The 17,214-nt window shown below is 37.6% G+C and overlaps 1 protein-coding gene across 1 annotated transcript; it reads left to right on the forward strand.

Moving 5' to 3' along the window:
- spag5 (sperm associated antigen 5) lies at nt 1-17,037 on the forward strand. The gene is made up of 25 exons (XM_059554068.1): nt 1-42; nt 127-243; nt 380-2,442; nt 2,520-2,709; nt 2,809-2,925; nt 3,008-3,100; nt 3,186-3,299; nt 3,418-3,537; nt 3,691-3,783; nt 3,914-4,048; nt 4,959-5,052; nt 5,142-5,289; nt 10,840-10,890; nt 11,002-11,176; nt 11,269-11,402; nt 11,495-11,663; nt 12,246-12,369; nt 14,193-14,279; nt 14,475-14,601; nt 15,229-15,361; nt 15,484-15,564; nt 15,724-15,873; nt 16,116-16,190; nt 16,718-16,798; nt 16,886-17,037. Exons 1-25 carry the CDS (start codon nt 16-18, stop codon nt 16,955-16,957), a joined length of 4,770 nt encoding a protein of 1,589 aa, XP_059410051.1. The 5' UTR covers nt 1-15; the 3' UTR covers nt 16,958-17,037.
- The last annotated feature ends 177 nt before the right edge of the window (nt 17,038-17,214 follow it).

The raw sequence follows: 17,214 nt of genomic DNA on the forward strand, positions 1-17,214 counted from the left end.
ATATAAATCTAAAACATGTCATCTGTTCATGGATTGTCAAACGTAAGTACTTCACATCCATGCATATTATAACTAGAAAAAAAGTGTTATTTGAGCTCTAATCATAGAGGTTTATGCCTTTTTCAGCCCAGATCAGAAAGAGTTCCATTCAGAGATGTACAGAATGAACTGCAGAATTTTCAGGACAGTCCTACTCTAATGCTTAAGCATGCATCAATGCATGAGGAGGACCCTACAACAAAGGTATGGAAGCATTCCTGCACTGCTTTCAGACCACTTTATCTTTTTTACTTTCTGTGATTTCAAGTTCATATGGGAAAAAATATAAGAAGTTTGTCTGTTACTTTGACCTCAGCTGAGATATTTTGTTTTTCACCAGCATGAAGTTGTCCCTGGTAAAAAGCAATCAAGCTTAACTATCACAACAGACATCCATAATGATGGGAAAGCTGTGGATGCCACTGATGAACATCACGATGCCATCATAAAATCCTTTGTGTGTCTTGAAGGAGAAGTCGTAGTTGAGGATGAACCTGTAATGTCAGAAGAGTCTGTTCTCATCAGGCGCCTGGTTCTTGAGGATAATGACCCACCTCAGAGTGCCCAAAATGAAACCATTGAACCTGATTGCACAGAAGATGATCAGACCACTGAAGAGCATGTTGACCATCCATACTATTATAAGAGCAGATCTACTGGGCTGGATGCGTCATCTATTTTGTGTCAGGAGGAAGAAGTTTCCACCTATGAGGGGGGAAATGTCACATTCAAATCCCAAATGTACTTAGGTGGAGAGGTTCAGGTTTCCGACAACTGTGCTATCTCTGATGAGTCCATTCTCATAAAGGATCTAGCATCAGGAAATCACTCACAATGTAAAAATACTCCCATTTCTACAGTGGGCACAGAGGCTGTATCAGTAAGCAATCAACCTCTGGGTCATTCGTACTGTAACTGGAAGTCTTTGTGTGAAGATAGTAGCACCATCAGTACAGTTGATGCAGATGACGCCTCTCAGTCAAATGTTGCACACATTGTAGGTATTCAGTGTACCCTGAAAAATACAGTGAACCTAAACAATCACGATCAAGCTAATCTCTCTGAAGGGTGTCATGGTGTATCTAGCGAAGAAGGAGAAATCAATTTTAAAGGCTTGTGTTGTTCTGGAGTTGAAATAGAAATAGCTGATCTATCCAACGTGTCAAAAATGTCAGTGCTTCTGGACAATCTTGCTGAAGAACAAAGTCTGTCTTGTATAAATGACTCCATGGAAAATGATGGCCAAAGCTTTGCTGATTTGACACCAGGAAGGAATCATGTTGACCATATTTACTGCCATTCTAAGGAAAAGCCACTGGTCATAAATGTATTGACTACTGAAAACGAGGTCTGTTCCAAGTCACAGGTTTCCTCACCAAGTCTTTTGGAAAAGTCTGGAAATACAGTTGGTAGTTTAACATCACCTCATGGAAATAATACACAGACAATGTTTGAATCTGTCTCATGCTGTGAAACAGAAGCATCAAAGATCTTTGCTAACCAGAATTCAAACCAACAATTGTCAGTATTAAATGGTAAAAATAATATTGAAAGTTCAGACGTTGTACAATTAAGCAACAGGGATGACAAATACAAGGTGCCCAAGGATGAATCCTCTGTCGTGACTAGAAAGGATGTGGGGGGATACTGTGATGAACAGTTTCACCCGGAAAGGGAAGAGGCAGTTTCATATTTTGAGGAAAACCTTTGTCCTCAAGTTGCTTTTATTGAAAATGTTGGCTTGGAAACCAGCATTCTCAAAGATAAGACACTGGGTTTGAAGGATGAGGAGATGCACCCAGAGATCGAAGTTATGCGGTTCTGTGATAGATCTGGTGAAGCTGTCTCTGTTAATCAGGATCTTCCTAGTGCTATTGCTCTAACAGGTTCCTGCACTCCAAAGACGCCCACCCTAAGCAGGGGTGTTTTTCATGACCACACAGCTGAGAACCCAATGAGCCATTTGTGGCCTGAGCTCCCGGAGAGTCCAATGCCTCCTCCACTGTTGAACTCCACATCCCTGGCTAATGCTTTAAGCTACACACCTGTTCCTCAAGACCCACCCAAGACAAAGGATGTGGAACCTAAAATGGTTTCTGAAGACAATCAGATGATGTTGAATGCCCTTCCAGGTTTGGGTAACGGGCCTCTGCAGGAACAGCTCAGACAGATGGCTGAATTGCTGATGGTTGTGTCAGGGAAGATGGTTGTTCCTACTCCAGCAACAGTGAATCCCCACAATGCTTTAGTGCGCAGTTCTCCAGTAGTGATGCGTAGCGCTTGTGTCTGGAGCACACCGGTTCAGCAGATGGAGCGCAGTGTTAATACTTCAGCATTGGTAGAAATTTTAAAGGAGGTTGATGTTTCTGATGCCAGCACTTCAACTGACTCTCTGCTATGGAAGTAAGTAAGATAAACATGAATTGTTGTCTCTCTGTTGAAGTGATCTACATTGTCTCAGTATGAATTCCTCTTCGAAGCCTGATGCCTGGAAATATGGAGCATCTGTCTAGATCAGAGTTGGAGCAGAGACTGGCTTCTACGCTCATCATGGTGGAGGTTCTTTCCCAGCAGCTCACTTCTGCACGTGCTCATAATTCGAGCAAAAATACTTCTCCATCAGATCTCAGGGAGAAACTCATCCAGACAGACCACACTGAGCTCAGACAGGTGACAACCCAGCTCCACAGACACCTTTTTGGAAGAAAAACTCTGAATATGTCTGGTATTGTTTTTTTTTTATTTTTTTATCTTGTCTTTATTTCACAGAATGGGACATATAAAGATTTGTATGGCACTGCCCTGGAGAGAATTCAGAGTCTTGAGCATGATGAGGATGTTCTTCACAGTTTATACAACAGCATTAAAGCAATGAGGATTGAGATGGTGAGAAACGCCCTGCAAGTTTTTAAAGTTACACTTGCATTTTTCAGTTTTACAGGCCTAAATTATCATCAATCTCCTATAGGACTCTTTTAAGTCTAGCACAGGGGATGCCATCTTCAAGATGCAACAGATTGGAAATACTGTTAATGTTGATCAAGAAACTTTATCTAGACAGGTAAGTCACTACTTATGTATTTCATAAGCTTCATAGAAGATATTTGGCAAGAAATCACATCTCATAAAAAGTCTGTGTTATGTAGGTCAGTCAGATGAAGTCTCTTTATGGGAGGTACAAGGAAACGCTTCAGAGGATGAAGCAGAAGATGAAAGATATGAGAGATTGCATGGACAAGGCTCTAGAGGAGAAAGAAGCGGTTAGAAGACATTTTTATTGGTTTTGCTGAAGCTTAAGAACACAAGTTTTTTATTTATTTTTTATTAATATCCTGTTGATCTTTGCCTCTTATCCTGTTCATTTGTCTCTGTGTGCAGGCCTTCAATGTAACGCAGCAGTTGAGGGACTATCATGCTGCTCAGGTGGCAGAACTAGAGCACACTGTTGGGTCTCAACAGGAACTGATGTCAGCCCTCAAACTGGCCTACCCATCACTGGTCTGTTCATACTGCTTGCATCCCTATCTCAATTTATATGAAAATATAATTTTCCCACTAGTTTAATAGTGACCACAGACACTAAAAGTGAAGGCTTGCTTGACTATGTATGTAATATGCTTGTATTCTGAGTGAGTTGTGTGACCACCCAAGGTTGAACTGAGCAAGTCATACATGGAATCCATCAGTGCAGCAAATGACCTTTTGAGAAGGAAGCAAGAAGATCACTTGAGCTTGTTAGCAGAGGTAAGAGTTCATATTTAAAACCATCAGTCTGCAGTGTGTTTAGATAATGAAATAAAAATAGCATGCTACATTTTGCTTACTCAGTCTTTAAGGAGCAAAATAACAATTTCCCCCTTTCCTCAATGGGAAGCTGAGAAAGGCTCAAGAGCTGATTCAGAGGATAAACCCAGTGCTTCACCAGCTCCATCAGAGGACTACAACTGCCGTGGAGAGCAGCAAGCAACATCTGGAAATGAGAGACAGAGCCGTGGAAGAGAGAGACCTGGTTAGACATTTACCACTAATAATGAAATGCTCTCATTATTTATTCATTCTCAGTTCCATGTCTGTCAAACCTTAAAGGAACCCAAAAAACAGAAAGAAAATTATTCCGAAGCCATATAATAGCTTACAAATTCTGTCTGAAGAACAGACAGAATTTGTGAGAAACGATCCAGTGATATCATATTTGATTTTAAAATCAGACCAAAATCAGTCTCATTTGACCAGATATGTCAAAGTGCGGTTTCATTAAACCCAACCCCCCCCCCCCCAACACACACACAGATTGTCCCATGCAGATTCACCACTTTGACCGAGAGAGTGATACCTGGCATGAAAGTGACATGGTGTGTGATTTGTGAGAAATCTTATGTTTTTGCATGTGAAAATTGTGGGCAACTTTGTTGACTTCTATTGCACTGTTGAATATCAACTGCCATTTATAAAGCTTTTTTTGATTGTATTCGTCTGAAAGAAGAAAGTCATATACACCTAGGATGGCTTGGGGGTGTAAAAATCACAGGGTAATTTGGGTGATCTATCCCTTTAAGTGGCATTTTCAGAAATCATTTAAATTGCGTTTCAGACCTAATGTTAAACCTTGGATTGGGTTTACAGCAGGGGTGGGGAACATTGATCCTGGAGGCCCTGTGTCCCTGCTTGAGTTTAGGACACAGGTCCTCCAGGATCAACGTTCCCCACCCCTGGTTTACAGGAAAAGTTCAGACTATAGACAGTTAAACTTAAATGCGAAAATGCTAGATTTTTGTTGCCTGCCTAAAGTTGTGAATGTTAGTGTATTTTCACCCATTAAACTATTTCATTTCTAAGAGACCGGAAAGTCTGTGATGTGACTCCTTTAATGTCTTTAGATGCAGTATGTCTTTTTAATCGCTGTTTCCATTAATCCCCAGATGGAAAATGAACTCGAGCACATGAGATCAAGCTTGCAAGATGCCAGTCAACAGATTTCAGACTTGAACATGCAGCAGACCATTATGACTTCAGGTGTGACAGTGATTTACTTTGGATTGACTTATTCCCTGTGTAGTCAAAGGAGAGCTTTTACTTGATTCTGCTGTGTGTGGGTTTTTTAGAGATGTCAGTGCTGAGGGAGCAGCTGATTCAGGCAGAAGAGGAGCGCTTTCAGCTGCAGAGGAGGAGCACTGAGCTCTCAGCCACTGTCACATCTACATTGGCCTCTTACGCCTTCCTAGAGCAGTCCCTCGCCTCTGAGACCAGCAAGTATGTAGAAATCCACTTGGGGAAATTGCTTTTTGAAAAACAGTTAATTTCATATTGCTTTTTGGATGACTGAATGAACTCGATCAGTTAATTTAGGGATACACCAATTTAGATTTTTGACCTAGAATGATTTCTATTCTATTTATTCGTATGAGAATCTATAATAGTGGTTCTCAATCAGGGTGCCAGTGCCTCAAGAAAAATGTAATGATTTCAAATAAGCCAAAACAAGCATTTAAATAACTGAAAACAACTAAAAAGGAAGACATGGTAACAATTCAGTACTATTACATTAACTAGTTGCTTATTAGCATGCATATTACCAGTGTATTGGCAATTAATTAGTACTTATAAAGCACATATTAATGCCTTATTCTGCTTGACCATATTTTAGATCCTTAATCCTAAACCATTCCTAAATTTAACAACCAAAAAGGCATAGTTAATTAATAGTTAGGTCTCAAATAAAGCGCGACCAAAATATTTTTCTCATCGTTATTCACTCGTCAAGATCCACTAAAGATCTATGGTTGCCACTTTCTTGAAAAACCTGGATATACTGTATGAAAGAGCCTAATTTTAAAAGTGTGATTCCAGAGCAGGGTATAAAACTTAGTTTAGTTCCAACCCTACTTCACCACACATTCAATGCAGTTTTCAAGTATATTAATACTTAAAACTATGATCAGAAAAGCATTGATTGGCTAGCAGAAAGAAAGAAATGCAATGAAATCATATAAAGTAGGGCTGGACGATTATGGCCTTAAATCAAAACCTCGATTAATTGAACAATTTGCTTCGATTATTGAATGATTATTTTGTTTTTGGTTTTGTTTTTTTTTGCCCTCATAGTTCACTGACAAGGTTTGTACTGTAAATATGATTGACTATCAGCAGTTATTTTATCTATGTTCTTAACATTTCTTACTAGGGTTGGGTATCGTTTGAATTTTATCGATTCCGATTCTTATCGATTCCTAGTTTCGATTCCAATAAGATAAATCCAATATAAAAAAAATTAAGTCAAACATTTAGATGTCAAACATTTTTACAAAGCATTCTGTTGCAGCTGAATAACATGAGCAAAAATCAGCAGCCTACAAAATTCTGCAAGAGGAATTTTGCCTGTGATAAAAAAAAAATACCATAGCAAAAACAACTAGATTTATATAAATTTCAAATATTAAAGTGTTAAAGACAAGTAATAAGATAGGTCAGTAATTAGAAAGGATCAAACAAATCAATTAGCAATATCATAAATACAACTAAACTAAATTTCAGGTACAGAAACTGTAATTAAAACTTTAAAAACACTGCATAGTTTTCTTTTTGTAAATAAAATAAAGATTAATCAAGTAAAGTTATTAAATATATTCAGTCAAGATCAGTGAATGATTTTCTTTTGTTCTTTGATTAACATTAATGACAGGCAGTACATTTATTAGGCTGTTGTCTCTTTAAGCAAAAATACTGCACATGTGTGTTTTCTTTCTCATCTGTTTATGTTCACGTAAGACAAAAACGGCTCAGTTTATGATGATATACTGATGTAACGTTAGTTTTCTGTATCGTAGTTTCGACTCGGAACAACCTTTTCTACAGTTAAAATACACAGAACAGTCCGAGAACGGACACAAACCAGGAACCCAGCACGACCGCCGACCGCTGCTCTCTGTGCACGCGCTTGTGCTTCATGTGCGCTGCACACAAACATGCTATAAAGAAGTTTGAGATTCTAAGCTACTTTAGTGATAAATCACAGGACAGCGCTGACAAGTTACTTTGTGTTCCTCCGTGCACGCGATCTTCACATCTACTGTTTATATGAGGGTTCGTGCCACAATGCAGCTGCGCGAAATGGTAGCTCGATATAATAATACACATCCGTTCATCTACTCGCTTGAATGTCCAAACCATAAAACAAATACAAATGACAAAGTTTAGTGAAGACGCAAGGCTCACCGCTCACACCGCTTTGCTTTTATGCCACTGACTGGACGGGGCAGAGTCATGTGACTACACACGCGCTAGTATGCTTTTAAGGGGGAAGTGTTAACAGGATTAAAAAAACGAAATAACCGACATGGGAAAATTACGTCGGTTAGAGGTTATGAATTTCGGTTTTGATTATTTTTCGATTAATCGTCCAGCCCTAATATAAAGCCTGGTTCACACAGGACGATTTTAAAATTGTCGGCCGATTTTCCAAACCTGAGAGACCCCACACACGGCGATAAAAAATCACGGGTCTAACAGTGTTGGTCGTACAGTGTGTGGTGCGCAGCCACACGGCAAAATCAACACATCACACACGAACCGATTCGACTCCCGAGCATTCCCAGGTCAGACGGGAAATCTCGCAAAATCCCTCGAGATCAAACGTGACTTCAGAGTAAACAATCATGGCGGACGAAGAGGATGCAGTGGCCATAGTTTGTCCTTTGTTTGTAACCGGAAAAAAAAGAAAAGGCGATGGTCAAAGAAGTGGAGACAAAGTCCTCCATCTCCGACGTCCACCCGACTTTCTGGTGCGCCATGTCGCCGGCTGTTTCGATTTGGTTTCCCGGTACTTCCTCGTCACCTCGCTTTCTGATTGGCTACACGCCACAGTCCACAGGCTGCGTGATCGTTTGTCCTCGGGGGACACCACACACGAGAAGAAATCGGGCCAAATAAATCCAACATGTTGGATATCCCCGATTTGAGATAGGAGCGGTCCCGACGTCCTTCCGAGCAGAGGAGAGCAGTCTTAACACACCACACACGGCAGGAATATCTGATCAGATTATTTTACGATAATCGGAGCATCCTTAAGATTGTCGGAAGGTGTCAATCGGGGCTAAAATCGGCCCAATTATCCTGCCGTGTGAACCAGGCTTAACCGAGATCAAAGAAATAGTCAAGCGAGCAAAATAAATAAAAGATATATTTTTTTATTATTATTTACTTTTCACCATCAGTATTTGTACAGGCTTTGCATTTTCCAGTGTCAAATGTATTTTAATTAGCAGTTCATTTAATTTTGAAGTAGGGATGGGACGATAACCGGTTTTATTGATAACCGTGATAAAATGTGCTGAAGGTTAGTAATATCGTTTAAAAATGAAGCCAGCAACAGTCTGACGCAAGCGCAGCGCACAATGTTTTTTTTTTTTTTTTTTTCGAGAAGGAATGGCGAAAGTCAATGACTTTTCTATGCTTTTCTATGCTTCTACACTTTTCATTGTAAGGAAGGAAATGCCACAGAATTTAATCTTTCTTTAAATTAAGTGCATAGAGTTGCTTGTTTTATTAGTTGTTTGTTGATTATTAAATATAAAACTTGCTGAAATGTTTTCAGTGTGAGCATCAACTATTTTTGAACACTTTCATCTCGTTTCAACAAAACCGTGATAATATTGATAATCGTGATAATTTTAGTCACTATAATCGTGATATTAAATTTTCATACCGTCCCATCCCTATTTTGAAGCGGATTTGTTATGTGACAGTATTAAAGTTGAAATTGAAAATCTGAATTGAGAAAATCGCCTTTAAAGTTGTCCAAGTAATGTCCTTAGCAATGCATATTAGCCACTGTGTGGTTATTGCTACAAATATACCTGTGTTTTACGTATGACTGTGGTCCAGGGTCACATATATGTAATTATTTTTCCTGGTTTAATAAGGTGCTCTTACAAGAAAATAGCAGACTTTCAGTGTCACCTTTACTTAAAATGATACAATATAATCCCGTTTAAATAAGTCTGGTCCTTAGCAGGTTTAAGTTAGCGGACATGTTGCTATGACAGCAACTCTAGGATAAGCTTCGAAGATCATGTCAGATTTCCAATAATAAAATCCAGCTGACAGAGTAATTCGATTCTGAAGAATTGGCCCCTGAAACACTTAATTAGCTGTATCAGGTGCGTTTAATTAGAGTTGAAGCTAAACTCTGCAGGGCTCATTTTGCACCCCTGTTCTAGAGTCACTTAAATTGATAAAATCTTATAACTCTATGGGCACTTTTATAATGAGTATACTTTTTTTCCTAGCTGTGCCACATTTTAAAATAATTTAATAGGCAGAAATTGTAAGCAAAACATTTTTAAATCTTTATCCAGTAAATCACAAAAAAACAATGTGGATAATCCACAAGTCAGATGGGCCAAGTCACAAAAAAACAACATTCTGATTAATCGTGTGGGTTGTGGGTGAATGAGAATTCATTAATGAAATATTAACTATATTCTATAAAACGTGAACATGTTTAAAAACCTAGTTATTAACTATTGCTGATTAATTATTAAAAGTGGAAATGTAATGAAGTCGATTCATGTAACCATTTCATAATAGCCCATAGGTGGCACTTGGGCTTCATTTAACTGATCATGATAGTTTCACCAAATGGTGAAAGATATATTAAAATGCAGTACAGTAAATTGAACAGTACTTACCATTAATGTGATCAATTCTATTATAACTATTTTGCATTTGTTTAAAAACAAAAAACATTTTATGAATAAGTAATTACCACTCCGCTTCACATTGGCTATTGACTATGGAATTTCAGCTTGTTTGAGCAAGACATGCAACTCATAAATTATCATTCATTTGTGTTTTATTTTATTGACCACAGTGTTAATGATAAAATTGTTAAGAGGCACTTTTGGTTAATTTTGAAAAGGGGTCCTCCAAAGCACCTCCCCTCTGCACTTTCCTGCCATATCATACCGCTTAACACTGAACATTAGATTATATCTAAATCAGAGAAATATCTAGTTCCTATGGGTGTCAGGTGAGCGTTTGGGTGGTGTTAAAGCTGATCTGTACATCTCTAGTATATCAGATGGATAATTGTTTAATACATTTCAAACCAGACAAATGAATGGAGACCTAATTATGAGCTAATTACTTGTGGGAAAAATCTATATATGATGGTTGTGAGTGACAGAAAATATAAACATAAATCATAATAATAAATATAAACATAAATAATAATAAAAAATAAAAATAAAATCCTGTGAAATTCCCCAGAGAACGTTGTGATGTGAACGATGTGTTAAACTCATACCAGGTAAACCACTGAAGACCTTAACTTTTAATTAATAACCCATTTAATCCCACCGGCCACAATAGTTACCATAAAAAAAAAAAATTCTTTTATATAGCTCTAAAAACCTTACTGACTGTTGTTTTAGTGCACTTCCTGCAAATATGGAAAAAATAAAGGGTCTCAATGTGCAGTTTCACATGATTACCGTATTTTCCGGACTATAAGTCTCACTTTATTTTCATAGTTTGGCTGATCCTGCGACTTATAGTCAGGTGCGATTTATTTATGAAAATTAATTTGACATGAACCAAGAGAAAACATTACTGTCTACAGCAGCAAGAGGGCGCTCTATGCTGCTCATTGCTCCTGTAGTCTACACTGAGGAGCATAGAGCGCCCTCTTGCGGCTGTAGACGGTAATGTTTTCTCTTGGTTCTAAGTGCGACTTATGTTTTTTTCCTCATCATGACGTATTCTTGGGCTGCAATCCTATATTATTTTATTTTTCTACTTTAGGTTGCAGCATTCAATGTGTGATGCACAGCAAGCTACAGAGAGAGCGAACCGGTATATCGTCGCATTTTCATCTCCCTTCTTTTGTTTATTGTTGTATTAATAAATGGACATAATTGACTTTTTCAATATATATATATATATATATATATATGCTTTCTGCAGGCTTGAGGAAGAACTGGAGACTTCCAGGAAGCAGCTAGAGGAATATGAGGACACACTGTCGCAGAGAGAAGGCCTGATTAAAGCGCTTCACGCTGAAGCTGAGATTCATCGCTACCAGCTCGGACAGCTGGCTCAACTGAAGACTGAACTATCCAGTGCCAAAGAAATGAGTGAGGTGATGAGATATTAGATTTTACACCAAAACATTCACAATACTTCAAAAATACCTGTTACTCCCATTATAACAGAAATGTTTTGTTCTAACAGTTCTTACAGGCAGAAAATGAAATGGCACAGGAACAGATGGAGGAAAGTGAGCGATTGTTGCGGTGCCACTTACAGGGCCTGAGAGAGAGAAACCTGGAGTGTGAAGACCTCAAACTATCACTGGAACAATTGCGGTACAGAATATTCCTGTCTACTTTTTATAACAAATGTCAGAACAAATCAGAATAAATGGAAGTCTTTTTTCTGCTGCAATCTCTTCTCTAAGGCTTGAGAAAGAGTCCCTTCAGGAAGAGCTGGACAGTACACGAGACAAAGCCCGTAGCATGCTGCTGGAACAAGGAGAGCAGATGGCTCAGGCATCTAATGATGTCATGCTTCTAAACAACAGAGTTTGCTGTCTCACAAACATCTTAAAGGAGTCCCTAACCTCCAAGGTCCCTATGCTTTACTACACTTGTCATAATTTACGTGCTGTGAATTACTGAAGGTTTAATTTTTGTTTTAAATTAGTCTTTCAATTTTTTAAATTTAAAGTAAAATTGTTGTTTTTCTCATTTATATTAGTTGTTCTTTTTATATTATTGTTTTTTTAATATTTAACCTTTTTATATATAAATTTTTTTCATATTTATTTTTTATAATTTAATTTGTTGTCATTGAAACATTTCTAATTTAAGTTGAATATTTACATCTTCAGCCTTATTTTAATTAAGATTAAATAATTTTAGTTAACAGTAACACTTGTTTGCAGTTTCTTGTGTAATTTGGTAAATTACACAGTTTAAAATCTGAAATCTGAACTATTTTTTTGTAAATTTAGTTTTTCTAAATTAACCTTTTAAGGTATAAATGTTGTTGGGTTTACTTGTTTCTAGGTTTTAAGTAGAAAAACTTGATATTGAATAGTACAAATTAGTTTTTCAATTGACGTCACTCCAGTCTAATGTTTATAGTTATGCTGTATTTATTCTAGGTGCTTTTTTGCTGAACTAATAGCATTGTTTTGCATTTCTCAGGAGTCGGAGGACTCTGATAAGACATTGCAGTCTCATCGGCATCCCTCCAGCTCTTTTGTGGATTCTATTATGGTGGCCATGATGAAGACACAGGAACCTGAGACAGAGTCTCCTAAGGGTTCAGGTGCGTTAGCTTTTGGTGCTTGTCTTGTCTTGTTGGAAAGCCGTTCTAATCCTGCATCATTTATTGAGTATCTTTTCCTGTAGTGTCAAAGGTTTCTGGTTACTTGCCAAACTAATCACAGGCATATTCGTGTGTGAGAATGTAGTGGTCATTTACCAGTAAAGAATGTATGTATGAAAGAGGCTAAACTCTTCCTCTGTATATGCTGTGAATTTGAATTGCTTGGGCCTAAAAAAAAAAAAAGTTTGGTTCCGGTTGGTTGTCAGTTGAGGTCATTGGTCGGTAGGGATTTTTTTTTTTTTTGAAATTTATTTATTTTTTCTCCAGTGGCAGTTTTACACACACACACACACGCGCGCTGATTTTAAATGTGTGTACCGGTAATTTTACGACAGTGATTCTGTATTCCCGTTTAAAGTCTGTTGTTGCCATAGACACGCAAAACGCACACACACGCACAAAAAGCCTTCGCGGGAGTTTGACAGGCGATCTCATAGTAGATTAACATGGAGGATTTGAACTTGAAAAACGGAGTGTACAGACATCTTTTTGTAGTCAAACAACATTCTTTATGTTCATTTATGTGGTTTATTTGATTTTGATGCTATAAATTAACTAGAAGCAAGAGACGATCAGTTAGTTTTAACTGATGATCTAACTTACAGCGATCTGTTCGACACATTCAAGAGCCACAAAACGGTATTTATTGTTTACATTTCTTTAAAAAATGACCACATTTGAAAGGTGAAATAACCAAATGAGACTTTGTTTCATATTAAAAGTAAGCTGGTAATGTTAATGTCCTGTCTGTCAGCATGTTGTCAGTGTCCTCTCTGTTCCGCGATATATTGTTTACTCCCCCCGTGTTTCTCTTAATGTTACGATTTCCAAACCTTAAGTTATAGCTCACTTTAGGAATTGACAGTTAAAGGGTTTTGATGCAATACTTAATGGTTTTTAACGGATTACTTAAGTGTAAAACAGCATTTAAAGGAAACTGTAATTTAATTAACGATGTGTGAAAGACCGTTCGTCCCCAGTCTCATAAAATAAATTTGGGTCGCACATAAATTGACACGGTCGGTCGGAAACCGGAACCAAACTAATTTTTTTTTTAGGCCTTACCATTCATCTGGGATAAGGACAAGTTGTGGCCTTATGGTTAGAGAGTTTGACTCCTAACCCTAAGGTTGTGGGTTCGAGTCTCGGGCTGGCAATACCACGAATGAGGTGCCCTTGAGCAAGGCACCGATCCCCCAACTGCTCCCTGGGTGCCGCAGCATAAATGGCTGCCCACTGCTCCGGGGGTGTGCGCGCGTGTGTGTGTGTGTGGGTGTGTGTGTGCGTGAGGAACAGCTCTGTCATCTCAATCCCTCACATTTACACATACAGCACAATGACATGTCGGGAATGTTTTTACGTTCTGCTAAAGGAAAAATCATACTTTTTCTGTTGTCTTTTTAAATAAATGAAAAAGTTGCACTTGAACAATTTTCATTGAAAAACGACATTATTAATCCAAAGGGGATGGTAAGGAGGGATGGTGGTTTTACTGATGGTGGGATCCTTTTTGTAATTTTTTTTCAACCAGGGGGATGGCATTCAATTCGAGCCCTGCTGAGTGTATAATATAGATTTCATTCTTCAGGTCAACTATATATTAATGAAAATATAAATCAGTTTGAAAACTGAAAGCAATAACTTTGCCATAGTATATTTTCAAATGTTAAAGAGAGGACCCCCGTCCCGTCCCACCCCTGGAAAAAAAAGGTTTTTTTTTTTTTTTTTTTTTTTTGGCTTTAACCCCTGGTAATGTTTTGCAGAGGAGAGTGAGGTGCAACAAGATGGCATCAGCAGTGAAACCAGTGCTTTTACCCGAATACCACCAACTACACACACAGAAGTGAAAGGTACGTTCCTTACCGGATGATAACATGTACTTATGTTAGGTTCAAATATAATAAAAAAATTATCTCAAATATCTGTGTGTGTGTGAGTGTGTTTATGTGTTATATCTGTATTTGTGTCTATATATGAGTGTAATAATATAATTAATCCATAAAGATAGATATTTATATTATGAAGATACTCTCTTGTGTACTCAGTGGAAAGACAGAGCCGTATGTTGGAGCTTTTGACTGATTTTGGTGAGACCATCTCAGATCTTCAGCTCAATTTAGACCAATTGAGAATCCAGAAAGACACGGAGCTGCAGACTCTGAAGCAGACTATGTGAGTTACTCAAACTCAGGGATACTCAGTAAGGCTCATTTGCTAGGGAACAGATTTTTGTTGGTTTTTGCTTAACTTAAAGGTATAGTTGAACCAAAAATGAAAATGTACTCATCCTCATGTCATTCTGAAACTTATGACGTTTACTTCTCCAAAACACTATACAAGACATTTTGAAGAACATTAATTAACCAAAAAAATTATAAAAAAATCAATAGCCTTTTTAACATTCATTGTGTGCCAGCCAGAAGAAAAAGAAAAACTCATAATGTCATCTTAAGTCTTGTTCCACAGAAGTCAGTCAGTCTGACTTTTGGTCAGACCGGTTTGGAATATCATGAAGAGCGATGAAATTAACTTAACAGCAAGCAAGCAATTAAGTGTAAATTTTAAATTCAGATTTTTGTTAGTTTTTTTGTCACATGCATGTAAATCACCTGAAGTGCAACACATAAAGGGAGTAAAATTATTTTGACCCAAACCACTTTTACTGGTATACTTCAATTTTACTTTGTTTTTTAAATGAATCATTATTAAAGTCATATAGATTTTGTTGTAGAAAATGTTTTTAAAAAAAAATGTTTTATCCTGAAACATTCCATGTTTTCTGACAACCTGCTCTTTCAGATGTGACCTGCAGGAGGCGCTGCTGGAAGAATCTCAGAGACACAAACTGGAAGTCTCAGAGCTGAGGCAGAATGTTGACCGACTGCAGTCTCAGGTGGAGAAGGATGCTGCGGTCCTGCAGCAAAAAGCCCAGGTAAATGTTCAACTAGAAAATTTCAGGGTCAGTTTCCCAGCTGCAAAACTTTTTAACTTTGCTCTCAAGGATTTGGAGCATTTGAGGATTAAATATGTAATCATTTTTCTGTCATCTTTAAGGATGAAAAAAACTTGAGGAAATTATGCAGTGAGATGGAGGAAAATTTGGAGGCGGCACACAAATACAGAGCAGAGAATAGTGTAAGTCACCTTTCACAGTGCACTCACTGCCCACAGACATACTGCTGACAATATTTTCATACACGTTTTTAGACTGATGGATACATTTTGTGGTTGTCGATACTATTGTTAGATTGTTGTATAATAACTAACTTGCCTTTGCTCTGTTGTGTGAAACAGGAGTTGCGTCGAGAAGTTGCTGATTTGCGTCGCCTGGAACAGCAGGCACAGGTGGAGGCTCAGGTCTTGAGGGAGGAGCTTAATCGAACCGGTGTCCAATCAGCAGCCAGTGCCCAAGCATTAGATGAAAAAATCAAACTGCTCCGAGAGGTATGGCAGTCTATCCAGTTTTTCCTCTGTAACTGGCATGAAACAATATTATTAAATAAAGTGTATACTCCTTGACTCTCAAACAGTCCAAAACGTAGTCTTGTGAACATAAAACAAAAATTAAATGTAAGTTTGATATTTGAAGCAGTTCCCATTTAGAGATTTCACAGACCCAATATTTTAATGTTTTGAAATTAATAATAAAAAAAAAACTGAATCAATAAAACACATTCTGTTCTAAGGTTGAGAAGCTCAAGGCAAATTTAATGGAAGCCGAGGAAAATCGTGCCAAGGTCTTGGAGAGGGCAAAACGACATGTAAGACTTACCCGCATTATTATTATTGTTATAATTATACAGACACACCAATGTGTCTCCTATAGCAATTGAACCTTCGCAAGGAGCTTGATTGACAGGTGACCTGACCAGTCATAACTCTGAATCTGTCATTTTGTCTGACAAACAAATCGGACAGGAGAGTAGTTGAACTTCGGTGGACTAAAACTTGGAAAAATGGTGTGTACTGACGTCTTTCAGTGGTTGAGATAAAATACCTTCTGATGTTCATTAATGTTTATTTCGTGCTTTAACTAGTAAATATGAAAAGATGATCTATTCACGTTCTGCTTGAATTGAGAGGCGTGAGAGTGGCATGGCTTATCAGACATAGCAACAGTAACTAAGGAGGGAGTGGGTCTTTGCGAAGAGTCAATTGTGGGGGGAAAAAGAGTCTTTGTCAGAATCATGTCTTTAAGGACTGTAAGTGATGAGACAAAATACTTATGTACATTTAATTTCACTGTGTAGTATTTTAATTTTGAATTAAATGAAATATGGTTCTGTAGCAAAGGGTCCATGCCATGAACCAGAGTAAACTGGAGCGAGAGCTACATCTGCTTGATGATATGATTGAAAGAGTAAGACAGGTGAGAGGAACAATTAAAAACAAACATCTAATATTCTTTATGTATTGGAGAAATATTAACAAATTTACTGTTTTCTTCTATTCACAGACATTGTCTTCTGTTCCTGATCTTGTCAAGAGCTGTCCTGAGCTACAAAATCTTGTAGAATTTCTTGAATGAATTATTGAAAATTCAGAAATGCAGTTTAGTTTTTAAATGCATAATTGTTAAATAAACCGTGTTCTTGTTTTCTTCTTAAATATGTTCTTATTTAAACTTAAGAATAATCTTCAGACTTTCTGTCTGGTAAGGTTGTAGGCCAATCAGCTCATTTTGTAAGATTCTTTTTCATTTAATTTTGTAAGTCATAAGTAAGTGTTTAGATATGCTTTGTTAGAAAAAAAACAACAAAAAAAAAAGTTTTTTGTCTTAGTTCA

The sequence above is a fragment of the Carassius carassius genome, chromosome 7 (genome assembly GCF_963082965.1).
Source record: "Carassius carassius chromosome 7, fCarCar2.1, whole genome shotgun sequence".
Taxonomy (NCBI): domain Eukaryota; kingdom Metazoa; phylum Chordata; class Actinopteri; order Cypriniformes; family Cyprinidae; genus Carassius; species Carassius carassius.

What these genes read in the sequence shown, in the direction of transcription:
- spag5 (XM_059554068.1), top strand. Translation starts at nt 16, where the DNA reads ATGTCATCTGTTCATGGATTGTCAAAC. An exon ending in ACCACACTGAGCTCAGACAG is followed by an intron (nt 2,710 to 2,808) that starts GTGACAACCCAG and finishes TTTATTTCACAG; the next exon opens with AATGGGACATATAAAGATTT. An exon ending in TACACACACAGAAGTGAAAG is followed by an intron (nt 14,280 to 14,474) that starts GTACGTTCCTTA and finishes TTGTGTACTCAG; the next exon opens with TGGAAAGACAGAGCCGTATG.